The 17,383-nt window shown below is 41.6% G+C and overlaps 1 protein-coding gene across 4 annotated transcripts in view; it reads right to left on the bottom strand.

Moving 5' to 3' along the window:
* Positions 1 to 17,383, bottom strand: part of TMEM232 (transmembrane protein 232) — a 179,989-nt gene that overhangs the window by 147,603 nt on the left and 15,003 nt on the right. For all 4 annotated transcript variants that reach the window (XM_033929134.1, XM_033929133.1, XM_033929135.1 and 1 more), the window contains exon 2: positions 11,755 to 11,903. In XM_033929134.1, the coding sequence (XP_033785025.1) occupies positions 11,755 to 11,888 (134 nt within the window). In that variant the 5' untranslated portion in view covers positions 11,889 to 11,903. The remainder of the gene's footprint in view (positions 1 to 11,754; positions 11,904 to 17,383) is intronic.

Raw genomic sequence — 17,383 nt, 5'->3', positions numbered from 1 at the left:
GCAGAGACTGCATTGCAGTTGGTAGTGCTGTGGTAGGTTCTGCTGTGGCAGCTTCTTTTGAAGGTGCTTCTCTGGTGGCTGCAGCAATAGGTGGTATTGTTGCTGTGGGCGGTGGTGGCATGGGTACAGCTGCAGTGGGTGGTATGGGCATGGGTACAGACGCAGCAAGTAGTGATGTTGCTGTTGAGGTGAATGCTGCTCTGCCATTCTCTTCCTCATCTGAGGAGAAACTGCTGGTATCTGGCGAAAGAAAGACATGAGGATAAAGTTCCAAGGTGACATGAAAGGAACAGTGAGCAAAAGTTAAGTGGAGGTAGAAACCAAATTCCTCATACAGTGGTGTTATGCTGGAGGAAGGGTGATGTGAATAGGATGGTACTGCAACACGGAAGTAGTGGGATTGTGAGTAGGTTGCTAAGCTATAAATGAAGTGTATATGAAATTTACAGTGGCACTGTACTAGAGACAAGGGGTTAAGAAAAGATGTAGAAGTCATGCGACAAGGAATAGGCTGTGGAAGCAATAGTTAGTACTATACATTATTCCTAAATTTATTTTTCTTGTAGGCCTTGCCCTTGTAAGGAGTGATGAAAACATGTAAAAAGATGTATCTGCAACTGAAAGGAATAAAAGGTAAACTAAAAAACAGTTGCAATAGTAGTTACTAGTTAGAACTACACATGAAAAAGTGAGATATCATCTTTGTGAAGAATATGTACACAAAAGAGGACAACAGAAAAACTAGATGCATGAAAACAGCAAGAGGCCTTTATGTTAAACTATAAAAGTTGCATACAGAAAAACTAATCAGAAACTGTACAAATGGAGAACTGCCGAGTTACCCAGTTTAAGGAGATTTTTGGCCAGTTCAGGTTTTGAACAAAGAGCCTGATCCAATGTTGTAGTTCTTAATTTTATCTGTTGATATTAGTGTTGCAGGTCTCATAATGCATCAAAATATGCTTCTAGAACTGGATAATTTGGCAGCACTTCATATGTGACTTGTGTACCTACTATTGGTCTGCTGCTTGATCCTCTGCACTTGGCTGGACCACTCTCGCTCATGAATCCTGAGGTGGCATTTTTTTTTCTTGAGGTCCTCAAACTAGGAAGATAGAAACATACACAATGACATCAGATGACTGTTTTGATTCTTATCAAAGTCTGCCAAATTTCCTTCCCATATATCCCAGTTGCTCTCTGATTTCCCTTCACTTCTTTGCATATGAGTACTCTGTACTTCTCCCGGGGTTCTTACACTGTACTTACTATTTCTGTGTACAGAACTTCCCTTAAGAGCCTAGTCTATGAATCCACCAACCTTTCAATGCACAAAATAACACCACCCATCTAGTGTGCCCAGTTATTCTATCTCCATTGAAAAAGATCTCTCCCAGCTATCAATTATGTCAGTTACATCAGGAAATACTAGGGAAATTTCCTAAAGGAAATTATTGCTTCCTGGAGCAACTGGTTTAATAATTGACAAAGGACATAAGAACATAAGAATAGGCTTCCTTAATAGTCCATCTAGCCCAGTATCCCATCTTCACAGAGGCCAATCCAAGTTGCAAGTACCTGGCAAAAATCCAAATAGTAGCAGTATTCCATGACACCGATCCAGGGCAAGCAGTGCTTCTCTCATGTCTGTCTCAACAGCAGACTATGGATTTTTCCTTCAGGAACTTGTCCAAACCAACTATGTTAATCGCTCCTACCATTTTCTCTGGCAACACATTCCAGAGCTTAACAATTCTGAGTGAAAAAAAGATTTCCTCCTATTGGTTTCAAAAGTATTACACTGTAACTTTGAGAGTCCCCTAGTCTTTGTAAATCCTGATGCAGTAAAAAAAAATTTAAAAAAAAAATCCACTGTTTGTACCCGTTCTATTCCACTCAGGATTTTGTAGACTTCAATCATATCTCCCCCCTCAGCCTTCTCTTTTCCAAGCTGAAGAGCCCTAACCTCTTTAGTCTTTCCTCATACGAGAGGAGTTCCATCCCCTTTATCATCTTGGTCACTCTTCTTTGAACCTTTTTCTAGTGAACACAATACTCAAGGTGAAGTCACACCATTATAACATTCTTAGTCTTGTTTACCATCCCTATTCTAATAATTCTTAGTATCTTGTTTGCTTTCTTGAGTGCTGACCTCCAAGGTGGACACTAGCATCTGGTAATTATGATTTGGATTATTCTTCCCAATGTGCATCACTTTGCATTTGTCCACATTAAATCCCGTCTACCATTTGGATGCCCAGTCTTCCAATTTCCTAAGGTCTTCCTGCAGTTTATCACAGTCCGCAAGCGTTTTAACAACTTTGAACAGTTTAATGTCATCTGCAAATTTAATCACTCTGCTCGTAGTTCCAATTTCCAGATCATTTATAAATAAGTTAAATAGCACTGGTCCCAGTACAGATCTCTGTGGCACACCACTATTTACCCACCTCCATAGAGAAAAATGGCCATTTAAGCCTACCCTTTGTTTTCTGTCCGATAACCAATTCTTGATCCACAATTGAACATTGCCTCCTATCCCATGACTCTAATTTTCTCAGGAGCCTCTCATGAGGAACATTGTCAAAAGCTTTCTGGAAATCTAGATAAACTACAAAAACCGATCACCTATAGCCACATTTAATCACACCTTCAAAGAAGTCAAGCAAAATTGGTGAGGTAAGACCTCCCTCAGCTGAATCCATGTTGACTCTGTCTCATTAAATCATGTTTGTCTACATGTTCCACAAATTTATTTTTTGTAATTGTTTCCATTATTTTGCCTAGCACTGATGTCAGTCTTACCGGTCTGTAATTATCCTGATCTCCCTTGGAACCCTTTTTAAAAATTGGCATAACATTGGCTACTCTCCAATCTTCAGGTACTACAGACAATTTTAGCATCAGGTTACAGATCACTAACAACAAATCAGCAATTTCATGTTTAAGCTCTTTCAGTACCCTAGAATGTATACCATCTGGTCCAGGTGATTTATCACTCTTTAACTTGTCGATTTGGCTTAGTACGTCTCCAGGTTCACCAAGATTTCTTTCAATTCCTTTGCTTCATCACCCTTGGAAACCATTTCCAGTTCAGTTATATTTTACATCCTCTTCTGTAAAGACCGAAGCAAAGAATTCATTCAATCTCTCTACTATGGTCTTATCCTCCCTGAGCACAGCTTTTACTCCTTGATCATCCAAAAGTCCCATGGATTACCTCACAGGTTTTCTGCTTTTGATATACCTAAAAAATTGTTTCTATGAGTTTTTGCCTCTTTGGCAAGTTGTTCTTCCATATTCTTTTTTAGCTTTCTTTATCAATGTTTTGCATCTAACTTACCAGTGTTTATGTCTCTTATTTTCTTCATTGTGGTCCTTTTTTCATTCTTTAAAGGATGTTTACTTGGCTGTAATAGCCTCTTTCACTTCACCTTTGAACCACAACGGCTCTCATTTTCTCTTCTTTTCACCTTTTTCAAAATGTGGAATACATCTAGTTTGGGCTTCCACAATGGTATTTTGAAACAACATCCACGCCTGGTTTACACTTCTGACCTTTGCCTCAGAACTTTTTAGCTTCTCTTTAACCATTTTCCTCATTTCATCGTAGTCGCCCTTGCGAAAATTAAATGCCGCTACAACAGATTTCTGTAGCAATGTCACTTCAGTTATCAGCTCAAATTTGATCATGTTATGATCACTGTTTCCCAGCAGACCCAACAGTTACCTCCCATACTATATCCTCTATTCCACTAAGGACCATATCTAAAATAGCTCCCCCTCTTGCTCCAAGAAGCAGTCACTTATGACGTCTAGAAATTTTACCTCCCTAGCACTCCCTGATGTAACATTTATCTAGTTAATGTTGGCGTAGTTGAAGTCATATACACTATTATAGAAATGTGCTGACACTAGTTTGGGGAGGCTCAAATTAACCAACACTGTGAACTCCAAACCCTAATTAAGCATTATATGGAGAAAAAAAATATCTGTTTCGTTCATGAATCTTTAAAAAAAACTTCACATCCAAAAAGAATGTTATCAACATTCTTTTTGGATGTAGAGTTTTTTTAAAATTAAGCATAAATCCAAAAGAAAAAAAAGAATGAAAAAATTATGTGGTGAAAAAAAGATCTTTTTTGGCTTCATGGATCTTAAAAAAAAAATCTCCACATCCAAAAAAGGGAGGGGAAGAGGTTGTTACCTTGAGGGCAGGCGGTGGGTGCAGCTTGGGTGGAGCTACCACAATTCATTCCTATGGAAGAGGAGGGGTATGGATGGGGAGTGGGCATAGTCTAACCCAGAAGTGAACGTTGATTGGTTGATCCTTATCTTATCTCACTTGTCAATCAGTTTGACATGTAGTATATCCATTATACTACTTGCCTGTAAGTGAGCTTCTGCCCACTTGCACATCATCTGTGCCTTGAGGCGTAAGGGGGCATTTCAGGTGCCTCCCTATCTGTTCACACAAGCTACTGCTGTGGCACTGTCTGAGAATATTTTGACCGCTTTTCCTGTCGGGAAAGTTTCCAGAGTTTTCAACACCAAACGAATGGCTCTCAGTTCCAGACGAATTATGGACCACTTGCTTTTTCATGGCATCCACTTGCCCTGGAGCAGGTGATCACAGCTGTGGGCCCATAGGCCACTTAGTCTGACATTGGTCGTGAGAGTCACTCATGCTTCTGAGAGGCATGCCCTTTGGCAAGGCATTCCCTGGAGCTACCAACATTAAGCTGTTCCTTGCCCCCCAGGACCATGGAAGCTGCATCTGTACAGAATGCTGTAGGGGGAACCACCTGAAGAGAAGGGAATTTTGGAGAGGAGCCCAGTACCTGAAGGTAATGCCAGAGAGTGGAGCTCGTCAATGCCAAGATCTCTGTGATCTGCTTCCTGACATTATGTTTGCATGGCTTGGGAAAGAAGACACGGCCTCTTGCTGTGTCGAAGTGGACTCCCAGATATCCCAAACACTGAGTCTGCTATAGTTGGCTCTTCCTAAAAATGACTATCTAACCAAGTCCCTGGAGGCGATCCACCACCTGCTGCACCTTGTGCACACCTTCCTACTTTGAGGGGACTCTGATGAGCCAACCTGTATGCCCATCCTGAGAAGGGGAGATACTACCACAACAATCATCTTTGTAAAGGTGCGTGAGCCATGGCCAATCCAAAAAACAGCATCACAAACTGGAAGTGTCTCTGGAGAACATGGAATCTCATCTGGAAAAATGGGAATGTGAAGCTATGCCTCCATTAAATCCAGCAAGGCTAGGAATTCCCCAGAAGCCACTGAAGCAATTACTGACCAGATCGTCTCAGTGTCTCATTTATTGACTTTAGACTAGGCTTTTTGGGGTTCTCCCACCCTGGAAGACTCTAAGGAGGCTGAGCCCAAAGCTCCTGCACCTTCTTCCCATGCTTTGTGGCATATGGAATATGGCTGCTCGTCTGCTGACAAAGCTGTGTAAAAAAAGGCATGAAACATGGGCAGATTGGCCTGGAGAATCCATTGTAGATGATCCCTGGGCAAAACAAGGAGTTCTGAGGCAGAAGGAAGATTTTGAAAAAAAAAAGAAAAAAAGAACAATAAACATCCAAGATGGCCTCTGCCAGTAAAATCGTGTCAAAAATGGCCAGTGGAAGCTTTCCTGAAAACTTCCAAAAAGGTGTTTTGGAGGTGGGGAAGCTAACACCAGAAGCCCTCAGATCTACCGTTTTCTGATTCCACCCCCTTCCCTGATTTCCCCCCTAGGAAATAAGGGAAGTACTCATTGTGGCTTCTGGTGCCTGTCAGCCTGCAGAAGCTGCCCTGCAGGGAAAGAGTTTTCTGCCTCAGAGATGCTGAAAACAAAACCACCACTGAAAATCTTCCGACTGCCAGCCAGGAGGACTCTGATCAAGAACTCCAAACCCCAAAAATGTGCGTGGCACACCAGGGGGAGATGATTTACAGCTGGCTCCGATACCCAAAGGGTTATTACATAGGAGCCCCACAGCCTACGCTGAAGCCTCTGATAAATCAGCAGGCAAGCAAGCTCCCAGGGGGAATAGACCCCGATCTTTTGAAGAAAGACAAAGCAGGTTGACTCCACAGGTATTCCAAGAGTTTGGCTTGCGAGCAACAGCCTGCTCTTGCATGTCTGCATCCTTTCCCTGGTGGAGTAAGCCCAAGAAGACCTCCGGGCACCAAAGCCATGCAGGAGAAAGAACCAAAGGACAAAAAGCCCCGAAAATAATAAAGAGAAAGCAGAGCAATCAGAACACGCCTTCTCAGTTCACTTGCAGAAGGAAACATTGAAGAGGGAGCTATTCTCCACTGGTGAAGGAGGAGTTGAAAAATATGAGCAACATCCTTCTGCAAAGTTTGCGACTATAGGAGGACAACAGCTTCAGTATAGAATCCTGTCTTTGCAACAGAACTAGTGTTTCACAAATAGAAGAGGAGAAGACAGGATGGTTTTCACAGAGAATCAATACAAAAAAAAAACCAACCCCTTACAGCAAAAATCAGTTTATCATACAACCATGCTGCAATGAACCGCAAGTTCAGATATTCAAAGTAGTACTTCAATAAAAACCTTTGGGGTAGAAAAAAGGCACAGAATTTAGACTGTTCCTTTTTAAATTAACAGAGCAGATTGTCCTTATTCAATCAATCGCTAAAAAAAACCTCCCCTAGGTATTTACTCGGCATAGTTGTGCATTACTATGCAATATTTCTGCAGAAACTCTTTACAAATGTATTTACAGCAAAAATTAATTCAATCAACTTAGTTGAAGAAACAACTAATACAACCTTTCCGATGCAGCCAGCATTTTGCGGCATTCCAAGCCACTGCATTGGAGATTCTTGTAATTAAGATAGAACACTTTTGTTTATACAGAAGTCACATCAGAAAGGTTGCATTAGTGGCTTCTTCAGTTAAGTTGATTCAATTAATTTTTGCTGCTTATACACTTTTTAAAAGTTTCTGCAAAAATAATGCACAATTTATGTTCTTACCATAGTCTCATGTTTTCACAAGAGTGAGGAAAATATTGTTTCCTACTTTTTGCCTTAAGCATCGTAAAGAAACAGAATCATGCAGAAATCTATGCAGCTGTTTATCTCCTTCATCAGCAAATGGTCTAGCATCCTATACTGTTCTGTTACCTACAAACTGGTACTCTTCTAATCAACAAAGTGGAAAAAGTCATTTTATCAGAGTCATTGCAGCTATCATGGCTTTTCTGAAATTGGATTTGATAGCGCCAAGTAACAACTTGGTCCTCACTTTTTACCTACATTTCATAGTATTGTGGTAATCAAAATTGTACACAATATTGAAGATGTGGTCGCACCACGAAGCGATACAAAGGGATTATATTCCCAGTTTTGTTCTCCATTCCTCTTTTAATTCCTAACATTCTATTTGCTGTCTTAGCCACCACTGCACACTGAGGAGAGGATTTCAACATATCAACAACGATACCTAAATTCTCTTCCTGGACAGTGACTCCTAATGTGGAACCTTGTATCATGTAGCTATAGTTTGAGTTCTCTTCCTTTACTTTGCACTTGCTCACATTAAATTTCATCTACCATCTACCAGTCTCCCAGTCTCGTAAGGTCCTCATACAATTCTTTTACAATCCTCTTGCGATTCAACAACTTTGTGTTGTCAGCAAATTTAATCACCTCACTCATTCCTGTTTCAAAATCATTTGTGGATACCGTATTTTTCGCTCTATAAAATGCACTTTTTTCCCCAAAAAAACTGGGTGGAAATAAGGGTGCGTCTTAAGGAGCGAATATTAAAAAAAACATCCCCCACCTCCCACGTACCCAGAGTCTGGTCTAAAAGAGGAGCTCTTGAAAGATTTTTTGTTTGTTATTGTTGTTGCTGCTGCTGGCCTTGCCTGAGCTTTTGCAAGCCGCGTACAGTGTGAATCACAAGAGCCTCCGGCACAAAAATAGCCCGCCCTTCCCCTTTAAAACTCGCCTATAAAAAGGAAACGCGGACCCTCTGACGTCATCGGAGGCCGGAGCAGAGTGCGGAGTGTGGTGCGCATGGGCGGACAGGCTCGGGGTGGGAGCTTCGGGGTGGATGCTAGGAAACAGAGCTGCGCAATTCTGTGGGAGAGAGGGCTCGGGGCTGCTGACTGTCTTCTCGGCGGGATACGTCTGAGGGTTTCAGGCACCTTTCCTGCTCCTTGTCCTCCATGCTGCTTAAACATAACGGGGAAAAAACAAAACATGTACATTAACAGAACCCAAGCTAACCTGCCGGGTAAATTTGAGTCATGCTAACAAGTGCTTTGTAGGGTTTCTTTTGTTCCGTTTACAGAGAGATGGTGGCAGCCAAGCGAAACAAATTATTTGCAAGTAAACCAGGTCTTTATGTGTTTTCCCTTTATTTTCTATGGGGGATTCTGCCAACTGTCAGTTTGGTATTTTTGCAGTTTATAGATAACGAGTGAGAGCCTCCTACACGTTACATATTTTGCTGATTAACTGTCCCTGGGAATATAGTCGAGGACTTCTATTGCAATTTATTTGTCAGTCTTGTGAAGGGCATGCATTTACTTCTCCGATAACGGTACAGAAATGGCTTTAGAATAGCTCGACTTGTTGCATTAGCTTAAAGGCTTTAGGTGAAACTCAATAAACATACTGTTAAAAGTTGGCTTTTTTGCTTGGGGCTGGCTGGCTACACATGCCTACCACTAGACGTGCCCTGTACCCTGTTCCAGCCTACCACTAGACCACCAGAGGGGGGATAGGATACAGGGCACACCATTTGGTTCAGAATTTTTTTTGTTTTGTTTTCCTCCTCTAAATCTAGGGTGTGTCTTATGGTCAGGTGTGTCTTATGAAGCAAAAAAATACGGTATGTTAAAAAGCAGCAGTCTCAGTAGGGACCCCTGGGGATCCCCACTATTTACCCCTCTCCATTCATAATATTGGCCATTCAATTCTACTCTGTTTTCTTTAAATCAGTTCTTAATTCATAATAGGACACTGCTTCCTATCCCATGACTTTCTAATTTCCTCAGGAGTCATTCATGAGACTTTGTCAAATGCCTTCTGGAAATCCAAATACGAGGGTCATTTCATAAATAATGCACAGGTTGACAACATTGGGGTGTGGATGATGCAATTGCAGTAAGCCTTGTTTCACTTTCACTTCAGTGCTTGAAGCAACAGGACGTGTGCTTAGGAGCTCTGTAGTGTACATAGAGTGGCTGTGACAAGTGTGGGAAATGGAGACTGCAGGTGTCTCGGGTACTGTGTCTGTTGACGATAAGAGGTCATACATTAAGATTGAAACTCTATGTGGCAAAAAACTGACAGAAATCCACATTGCGTTACATGAAGTTTGTGGTGATTTAACAGTGGACCGTAGTACAGTTTCTCGGTGGGCAACTTGTTTTCAGACTGGTCGTGTGAGCATAGATGATGATGCAAGATCAGGAAGGTCGAAATCAACAACCGATGAACAATGTGTGAAACTCGTGGCTGATGCTCTCAAACAATATCATTGTGCGACATGTGAGGAACTTTCTGAAATCACAGGGATTCCACCGACATCAGTATACTGAATTCTGACAAATGATTTAAAAAAAAAAAAGAGAAAAATTTATGCGCGATGTGCCCCCCACTTCTTGACTGCTAAACAGCAGCAGAGACGCCTGGACAATACAACCGTGCTGACGTTGGAGGTCAGGCATTCTTGAATCGCACTGTTGCTATTGATGAAACGTGGGTCAGAGACTTTGAGCTGGAGCTAAAATCACAGTCCAACGAGTGGACAGCTCCATCTTCCTCACGACCCAAAATATTTCAACAAGCTCAATCAAAAGTCAAACAAGACAACGTTCCATGTGGAAGAAGTGTCACAGCAGTGTATTATCGTTAATTTTTCAAAAGGTGCGCAGAAAAATGCCCAAAACCTGACCTCAGTTGCTCTTGGCTTGGCCACTCATTCTTCACAACGCTCGCCCGCAAATAGGGAATGTTGAAATTGAAAAACTACATGAATATGGCTGGGAGGCTCATGATCCCTACAGTCCAGACATGAATCCACAAGACTTCAACCTTTTTCCAAAGTTGAAACAACCTATGCTTGGACATCGTTTTGCATCTCTGGAAGAGCTTTCTTCCGCTGTTATCCAAGCCATTTGGAAACTGAACAAAAACAGTGTCTTGGATGGAATAATGAAGCTTCCCAGATGTTGGGACTTGGTCATTGCAAAGCAAGGAGACTATATTGAAGGATTGTAAAGAAATACTTAAAAAAAAAATAAAACATGTAAATAAAAAAATTAGTGTGCATTATTTATGAATTGACTCTCGTATACGATATCAACCACTCACCACTGTCAATATGCTTATTCATCCCTTCAAAAAAATACAGCAGATTGATGAAGCATTATTTCCCTAATTTGACCCATTAATCCATGCCATAGATATCCAGTCTCTAGTTTCCCAGGTCACCTACAGAACCTTTTTAAAAAATTGGCATTACATTGGCCACTCTTCAATCTTCCACAATCATGCTTGATTTTAAAGATACTAATAATAGCTCCACAAGTTCATTTTTTAGTTCTGTCATTACTCTGGGATGTATATCATCTGATCCAGGCAATTTGCTACTCTTTAGTTTGTCAGACTATGCCAGTTTTAAATACATTTGTTTTTCTGACTCATTATCTTTAAATACCATTTCTGGCATGGATATCTCCCCCACATCTCTCTAAGAAAAGACAAGGGCAAAGAATTCATTTAGTATCTCCACTATAGCCTTTCTTCCCCGAGTTGTCCCTTTTATCCCTCAGTCATCCAGTGGTCCAACTAATTCTTTTACTGGCTGTTTGCTTTTAATAAAAGTAAAAGCATTTTTAACTAAATGTTTGTAACATTAGCTACTTTTGCATATTTATGACAAGATGCTCATGGTCACATTATAGATCAATGGACAAATTATAGTGGACAAATTATAGATTAATGAGCACTTTGAGTGTGGCAGTTACCAACATGCGTGCCTGATTCAGTATTGCTTGTTTTTCACCTGTAAATGCAAGCGCAGTGTCTCACTTCTGGTTCACCACACAATTGTTTCCCACGTACTCACCTTTATAGGACCCCCAGGGACCCCTGAAGAAGACTTTTTGTCGAAATGCGGTCCGTGTTGGGTCCTGTATCCCTAGCGGATTAGGTCCTTTAAGGCTCTTATGTGGATGATTTACTTTTATGTGGATGGAATTATTTTATGTGGATGATTTCAGTGTACCTTTGGAACTTTGATACTATCAAATAAAGTCCATTTAAGGAACATCGTCACTCCACAGAGGTTTTTTTTTGTTTTTCACCTGTAACAGATATTTTCCATAGATAGCAGGATTGATCATGCACTTAACCCACCTTTTACAAAGCCACGCTAGCAACTGCTGCTGTGGTAATCATTCCAACATCCATAGGGAATTGATGTTGGAGTGTTTGCTGCGCAGCTTTGTAAAAGAAACCCTAATTTCTTCCACTTTCATAAATGTTTTGAGCTATGAAACTGACTGGAGATAAGGAGAATGCTTCATGAGAGAACATCTGTTCATGCTCAGAACTTTATGCTAATTCTGAGCTCTGGGAGAATTGTTCTGTTCCAGCACTATCAGATGATGTTACCTATTTGTATGTCTAACTCAATCCTGCTTGGAAAAATTAAACATTGAATTTTAAAATGTTAAAAAAAAAAGGAAACTCTGTACCTATGTTCTTCATGTTTAACTTCTAATGGATGACTTCCCCATGCTTGCTTGAAAAGTCTTTGTTGAAAATGCATGTGCCGAACATCAGATAATACTCCAAACTTTTTTATCACTGGCAATTTGAAAATGGGCATCTTTAAATAAATAACCTATAAATAAATAAATAAATAAATAAAAGGAAAACAACTTTAATTTAAAGAAGCACAGAGGAAAAGTCCATAATCTGCTATTGAAACAGATCTGAGGGAAGCCATTGCTTGCCCAGGATCAGTGGCATGCAATGTTACTATTATTTGGGTTTTTGACAGATACTTGAGATCTGGATTAACCACAGTTGGAAACAAAAAATTGGGCTAGATGGATCATTGGTCTGACCCAGTATGGCTATTCTAAAGAGATTATGTTCTTGCGTTGGTAATATCTTTTCCAGTAAATAGGTGAGACATTCTAGACATGTAGATTATTTCCCAATGGTGCATGCCATATGCAGATATTTTTCTGTGACTCTCCTCTACTTCACTGGGAGCTCTAGCACTACCTGTAGTTAGTACCCAAGCACAAAGAGCTCCAAGGAAAGTACTTAAATAGGGACCCCCAAGGAAACAATCCCAAAATCAACTGTTCTGCTCAACAAAGGAAAATCAACTCCAAACAGCTAACAAAGGCATCAAAGGAAATCAGGAAAACCCCAGTATGCACATAAACACAAATACAGAATTCTTCAAAACCCCAAAGGACTGACTGGCATCCAAGAACAACTTGGAGAAGCATAAACATAATGAGAAAGTAGGTAGGCGCAGGAAGGACAGGGTGGGAGTCTAGAATGTCTCACCTATCTACTGGAAAAGATATCAAGGTAAGAACATAATCTCTTTTTCCAGTGCAATAGGTGAGACATTCTAGACATGTGGGACATACAAAAGCAGACCCAAAGAGCTAGTGTGGGCTGACTGCGCTGGACCTCAAGACCGAGGAACCGAAGGCAGAATCCTGTCTTGCTGCCACATCCACTTGGTAAAATTTAGCAAATGTGTGCAAAGTGAACCATGGTTCTGCCCTGAAAATCTCCTCCGGAGAGACCACTCTAGCTTCAGCCCATTAAGAAGCCACATTTCTGGTAGAATGTGCCTTTACAGAAATGGGAGACTGTTTTTCGGAAAGAATGTAGGCTGATGAAATGGCCTTTCAGATCCATCTGGAAATAATAGCCTTGGAAGCGGGAGTGCCCCGCTTAGAAGAATGAGTCAGCACAAATAGATGGGCCAAGAGACAAAACTCGTTAGCAGCCTCCAGATAATGCAGAAGAACTCTGCACATGTCCAATTTTCTCAAGATGTGATCTTACATCTTTAAGCCAGAAGGCTGAAAAACAGGTAAACGTGCCTCCTGAATTTTATTTTTTTTATTTTTTATTTATTAAAATTTTATCTAATACAAACATGCAATTCACATACTTGTACTCAGATTTATAAAAATTATTAAAAAAGAAAATCTATAAACCCAAATTCACTTAAATCAGTGTTTTTGGTTGTTCACTTATAAATTAAATTATTTAGTCCACAAACATTGGAGAGAGATTTTTAGAAAAATTAACAATTGAAACAACCTTATCCAACCTAGAAAGCAGCAATAATCTGCGGTGCTACAGCCATTCATGGCAAGTTACACATTTTCAGCTATAGGTACTACTTGCTCTTTGGATTCTATAAATCCTAACAGTTGTTTAGGTTCAAAAAATAAGTAATTCTGATAGAGAACAAAACATTTTACAGGAAATTTCAATAAAAAATTGCTCCCAGGGCTAGGACTCTTGGCCTTACTGCCAAGAATTCCTTCCTACGCTTCTGAGATCTTAAAGACATATCAGGAAATATTCGAACATTAGAACCTAAAAACTGATCATTAATGTGACGAAAATACAAACGTAGTACATATTCTCTATCACTTCCCAAAGCAAGAGATATTAACAGGGTTTTCCTTTCCGTTATAACCTCTAAGGAGTTTTCCAGAAAAGTTGTTAAGTTCATATTTCATTATCTATCCCTTGAATCTCATTAGGAGTGAAAACTTCGTCTGGTTTCTTTATTTGAAAATAATTAGCTCTGACAATAGGTGGCAAACTTTCATTAAGAAGAAACAGAATTTCTTTGAAATACTTTCTTATTATCTCCATTGGTGAAATTAAGGGGCATTTTGGAAAATTTAGGAGTCTCAAATTATTTTTCCGTAATTGGTTCTCGAAACTTTCCATTTTCCTAGCAATAAATGATCTTTCTTTTACTAATTCCAAGTCCAAAGTTTTCATTTCAGAAATTCTTATCTCCTGTTTTTCTATTTTTTCACTCAAATCTTTAATGGCCATCCCTGTTGCTCCACTTTAGAATGGATAGTCCCATAGTCAATATTTAAAGTGACAAAAGACAATTTGAGATTAGCATTCATAACTGAAATGGCCTGCCATAAAGCCTCCATATCTATTTTCTTAGGCTTCTCCAACACCCCAAAATTGATCTTACTTCCACTCGAAGCTCCTCTCTCCTCTTCTGCAGTGTAGGTTAGCTGTCGATATTCTACAGCTTCTTCAGCTCCAGATGGAGCTACCAGCCCTCCTTTTCTGGGGATCGAAGACTCCTCTCTGGTCAACATTGCCTCAGAATCTCCCAAGACTGCATTGCTTCCAGGTTGTGGTGGTGGCTGCCTCTGTTCCGGGCTCAACAGTGCCCGAAACTGCTGGCTGGTTCACCTGACGAATTCGGGCTTGCCCCTGAAGTAGCCCCCGCAGATTCAGGTACCTCTTGATTTAACACAGAAAGCCGAAACTACTTTGGCAGAAAAGAGGTGACTGTGTGCAAGGAAATCCCAGCATCTGAGATCCACAGGAAGGGCTCTCGACAAGAAAGAGCCAGGAGTTCCAAGACACGTCTCGCGGATATAACAGCAACCAGAAAAACAGCCTTGAGTGCCAAGTCCAAGAGGGAAGCGTCTCTCAGAGGCTCAAAAGGAGCCTTGGTAAGGCCAGACAGAACCATATTCAGGTCCCAAGAAGGGAACGGTGGCTTAATGTGAGGTCTAATATGAAGAGCACACTTCAGAAATCTGGCATTTGTCAGGATGAGATGCAAGAAAGGAAGAAAGATCCCAGGTTCTGAAATAAGAGAGCCCAGCAACTTGGACCCAAAGGGACACTACGGTGAGGCCTTTATCAAGAACCACCGAAATTGGAGCGGTATACAGTTCTACCTTCTCTTGGATCGCACCAATATTGGAAAGTCTTCCAAGTCTTAATGGAGGCAGACACAGTAGTCAACTTCTTAGACTTGAGCAGAGTAGCAATGACTACATCAGGATAACCTCTGTGCACTATGGCTGCATGCTCATTAGCTATGCAATAAGAGCAAAGCAATTTGGATCCTCCATGTAGACTAGACCCTGCGTAAGAATGTCCAGATGAGTGTGAACCACAGGTCGTGACCCCCAACACAGATGCATCAGATCTGCGTACCACGGTCTGCGAGGCCAGTCTGGAGCCATCAGAAAGATCCAGCCCTAATGGGCTGCGATCCATCAAATGGCTTGATCAATCATAGGCCAGGGAGGAAAAACATACAGAAAGACTCCCTGTGACCCTTGCTTCAGGGTTCAGCTCTTCGACTGAAGAAGCAATCTGCCTTCCTGTTTTGTGCCGTGGCCATGAAGTTGAAAACGAGGCTGACCCCAGCATCATACGATGACTTAGAATGCGGCTGAGGACAGCACCCACTCTTCCAGATACAGAGTGTCTGCTGAGAAAGTCTGCTTGAACATTGTCGACTCCTGTCACCTGCACTTCTGAGAGCATCTGGAGGTGACACCTGCCCAGTGAAAGAGCAGATGGGCTTCTAGAGCCAGAGATGCACTTTGTACCTCCATGGCGATTGTTGCATTGTCAGAGAACACCCTGGCCACTTGGCCCTCCAGAGTCTTCTACAATTGCACCAGAGCCAAACAAATGGCCCTCAGCTCCAACCAGTTGATTGACCATTTCTTCCGAGAAGGGGTCCAACTCCCCTGAATGACACGATAATTGTAATGGGCTCCCCAGCCCCAAAGGCTGGCATCCATCATCACAACGACCCAGGAAGCAATCCACAACAGCATGCTGGCTCTGGCCTCCAAAGTCCAAGGAAGGGAGATCTGTAACTCATCCTTGTGTGAGGCCCAACAAGAGAGCAATGCACGCTGGAGAAGACACATGTGCACCCTCACCCATAGTACTATATTAGTGTGGCCGCCATGGACCCAGGATCTGAAGATAGTCCCATGCTGATGGAGCTGCCTATCCAGAAGAAAAGAAATCTGAGCACACAGTATCTCTCTGTGTGCCTTTCTGGAAGATAGACTTGGCCCGCTGCAGTGTCGAACAGAACACCCAGGTACTCCAAACTGCTCTTTCTGTAATTCACAATCCACCTGAGGTCTTCGAGTATCCTGATCACCTGATCCACAGTGCACTTACTCTTAGCAAATGAGGAGGCTCTGATCAGCCAGTACAACTATGGGTGCACCTGCAAACCCATTTCCCTCAAGTGAGCTGCCACAACCACCATCAACCTGGTGAAAATCTGAGGAGCTGTCGCAAGGCTGAATGCCAGAGCCGAGAATTGGTAATGATTTTCTAAGACATGAAAGTGCAGAAATTTGCAGTGAGCTGGAAAAATCGAGATGTGCAAGTAAGCCTCTGTGAGATCCAGAGAGCTAAGGAACTCTCCTGGTTCCACTGCTGCTATGACAGACCTTACTGGCTCCACATGAAAGCGCAGAATCCTGAGAGCCTCATTCACATTCGTAAGATCCAGAATAGGCCTCCAATCATTGGAGCCTTTCTTCAGTACAGTCAAACCTTGGATTGCAAGTAACTTGGTTTGCAAGTGTTTTGCAAGACAAGCAAAACATTTGATTAAATTTTAACTTGATATACAAGCAATGTCTTGCAATACAAGTACATACAGTATACACACATCACAACTGCACCAATGGTTCTTCTCTCTCTGACACTGCGGGAGTGTAGTGACTGTTCTAAATGAGCAAGGTCTTGCAATACAAGTACGTATAGTATTTTGTCTTAAAGTTTTTGGATTGTGGAACGAATCGTCTGAGTTTCCATTATTTACTATGGGGAAATTTGCTTTGGTTTACAAGCATGCTTTTGGAACGAATTATGCTCACAAACCAAGGTTTTACTGTATATGGAATCTGCTTGAGCCCAAGAACTCAGGCGGCACCAATTCTATGGCCTGAACATCCAGCAATCTTTGTACAGTGGCTTGCACTCTGACTGCTTTGTCTGGGCACCCTGCAGGAGAGTCCATGAACCAATCCATCAGAGGTCGAGCAAATTCCAGCTTGTAGCTCGATCAAATAATGTCAGACGTAATGCGTTCCCAGGTCTGCAGAAATGCTGAAATTTGCCCCCTAACTGAAGAAGGGCATGACTTGGCCTGGCATTATTGCATCTTTTTGACAGAGGGAGCTGAACAGGAGGTAGAAGGTTGGGCACGCCTGGAGCCAAAGAACCACTGCCTGTAGCCCTGTGAAAACCTTTGAGACATGGCACTAGAATAGGGACAGGAACTCCTGAAGCCATGAAAAT

This window comes from Geotrypetes seraphini, chromosome 1 (assembly GCF_902459505.1).
Source record: "Geotrypetes seraphini chromosome 1, aGeoSer1.1, whole genome shotgun sequence".
Lineage (NCBI taxonomy): Eukaryota > Metazoa > Chordata > Amphibia > Gymnophiona > Dermophiidae > Geotrypetes > Geotrypetes seraphini.
The sequence above is the reverse complement of the archived record's forward strand: the minus strand, read 5'-3'. Positions and strand labels throughout refer to the sequence as shown.